The 2,500-nt window shown below is 61.8% G+C and overlaps 1 protein-coding gene across 1 annotated transcript in view; it reads left to right on the plus strand.

The window, feature by feature from the left end:
• The window catches only part of LOC311320914 (cGMP-inhibited 3',5'-cyclic phosphodiesterase 3A-like), a gene marked incomplete at both ends in the record, with an annotated part of 94,754 nt that overhangs the window by 50,962 nt on the left and 41,292 nt on the right, over nucleotides 1-2,500 (plus strand). The window contains one exon of the mRNA XM_084452781.1: nucleotides 2,410-2,457. Within this exon, the coding sequence (XP_084308907.1) occupies nucleotides 2,410-2,457 (48 nt within the window). The remainder of the gene's footprint in view (nucleotides 1-2,409; nucleotides 2,458-2,500) is intronic.

A 2,500-nucleotide genomic window follows, 5' to 3' on the forward strand; every position in this document is an offset into this window, starting at 1 on the left:
CAGTGTTGGTGACATCAGTTGACTCTACTGTCGGTGACAGTTTGAGAGAGCGGAGGGACAGTGGGGATATCCCCACACAAACACGGAGGTGCAGCGCGTTTGGGAGTTCAGTTACGCAACCCTCTTTCTCAAACTTCAGAGAGAAGCCTCTCTGAGAAGTTCAAGTCCACGGTGGCCAATGAAGCCGCCCTGTAAAAAAAAATAAAAATAGGGTCTCTATCTCCTCCACTCATGTTTAATTCTGTCCTTTGATTCGATAGGGTGCTTTTTTTGGTTTTGTTTCACAGAGATCAAAGAGTGAAGTGTAGAAATGTGTCTGGCTGGAGGGAGGCTCACGCTGCCCAGAGATGAAAGGCGAAGTTATGTAAGACTCCAGGCCTGACTGTGTGTCTGCGCTCAGAGCGCCTCGCTGATACCAGGGGCCCCTACTGGAACGGGCCGCCGGCCGCCGCTAAAGCCCTCATCGCCGGAGAGGCATGAGAGACAAGACAAGCGGCTCACTGGCCCGGCCGCTACCGGCGTCCTCGGACATTTGCATGTTGATACATCAACCTTTTTACACGGCTGAACGCTGGCTGACTTTACACCAAGGCGGACAACTACAGTCTGATCATTTTAATGCGTGAGAGCGTCGACAGTCGACACGTGACGGAACGCCTCAGACAGGCATTTTTGCGGACGTACTGTGAGAAGCTCTCTGCTCGGCAGCTCTGAGCTAAGCTGGAACGGAGAGGGGGAGACTTTTGATGAAAGTTTTTAAACATAAAGACAAAACATGTCGGACGCAGACCTGCTCCGAGGGGGGTCTGTCGTCTCTTCAAGCGTTCAGACCCAGAGGGAGACAGCTTGCTGGTCATAACCTCGTCAGCCTGTGAGGGCTGGGGGCGGAGTTGCTGTAGTGGTGGGACCAGAATGTTTCCGCTTTGCTGGAGCTCTGACTGAGGGGGGAGGGTGGGGGGGGGGTTAACCGTGGCACACGGAGTCTGGCGCGGACCCGGGTTGATTTACTGCCACTGATTGCGCTCCCTCCCCGTTGATAAGGACACAGGAAGTCAACTACACTCTTTGTTTAGATCTCCGCTGCACTGTGGGAAAAAACGCAGCGCGGGGCCAACGCTGCTGAACACAGCAGCTCCAAACCCCCCCCCCCCCCGTATCTCCACTCAGACTCCCACCCAAGCCTGAGCACTCCTCGCCTCACTGGAAATGAACCCCCGGATCATAAACAAGGCTGTCATGCTGAGCAGAGGGCAGAGCACAGCTGCAGTGGGTCACGGCACCGCTGGGGAGGGCAGAGGGAGATGTTAGGCGCTGTGCTGGAAAAGCCCCCGTGTTAGGAGGCAGGCTCATGTTTGGGGGGGGGGGGGGGGGGGGGGTGGGGAGGGGGGGGTGGGGAGGGGGGGGTGGGGGAGGGGCGTTCCCCTGTGTTAGGAGGCAGGCTCATGTTGGGGAGGGGGGGGGGGGGGTGGGGAGGGGCGTTCCCCTGTGTTAGGAGGCAGGCTCATGTTGGGGAGGGGGGTGGGGGGGGTGGGGAGGGGCGTTCCCCTGTGTTAGGAGGCAGGCTCATGTTGGGGGGGGGGGGGTTGGGGGTGGGGAGGGGCGTTCCCCTGTGTTAGGAGGCAGGCTCATGTTGGGGAGGGGGGGGTGGGGAGGGGCGTTCCCCTGTGTTAGGAGGCAGGCTCATGTTGGGGGGGGGAGGGGCGTTCCCCTGTGTTAGGAGGCAGGCTCATGGTGGGGAGGGGGGGGGGGGTGGGGAGGGGCGTTCCCCTGTGTTAGGAGGCAGGCTCATGTTGGGGGGGGGAGGGGCGTTCCCCTGTGTTAGGAGGCAGGCTCATGTTGGGGAGGGGGGTGGGGGGGGGGGGGGGGCGTTCCCCTGTGTTAGGAGGCAGGCTAATGTTGGGGAGGGGGGGGTTGGGGGTGGGGAGGGGCGTTCCCCTGTGTTAGGAGGCAGGCTCATGTTGGGGGGGGGGGGGGGGGGTTGGGGGTGGGGAGGGGCGTTCCCCTGTGTTAGGAGGCAGGCTCATGTTGGGGGGGGGGGGGGGGGGTTGGGGGTGGGGAGGGGCGTTCCCCTGTGTTAGGAGGCAGGCTCATGTTGGGGGACGGGGGGAGGCCGTGTCCCGCGTTAGGAGGCATGTTGGGGGGTGGAGGGAGGGGGGAGGAGGAGGAGGAGAGGGGGAGGAAGAGGAGGAGAGGGAGGAGGGGGAGGAGAGGGGGAGGAAGAGGAGGAGAGGGAGGAGGGGGGGTACACGCCGCCTGGTAACTAGAGAAATATCAAAAGGCCCCGGCCTCCGCTGGCCTACCAGGCTGTGGTGGGAGGAGCTCCGGGGCGAGGAGGCGTTCTCCTCCGGGGGGAACAGGGAAGACGTACAAGGGTCTGAATCCCCCTCTTCTCCCTCTGTCTCCCCACAGATGCCCTACTCAGAATGGGAGCACAAGAGAGGCCACCGCGGATCACAGGTTAGTAGAGACAGAAGGGAGGGAGGGGGGAGAGAGGGAGAGA

The sequence above is a fragment of the Borostomias antarcticus genome (assembly GCF_949987555.1).
Source record: "Borostomias antarcticus genome assembly, chromosome: 18".
Classification (NCBI taxonomy): Eukaryota; Metazoa; Chordata; class Actinopteri; order Stomiiformes; family Stomiidae; genus Borostomias; species Borostomias antarcticus.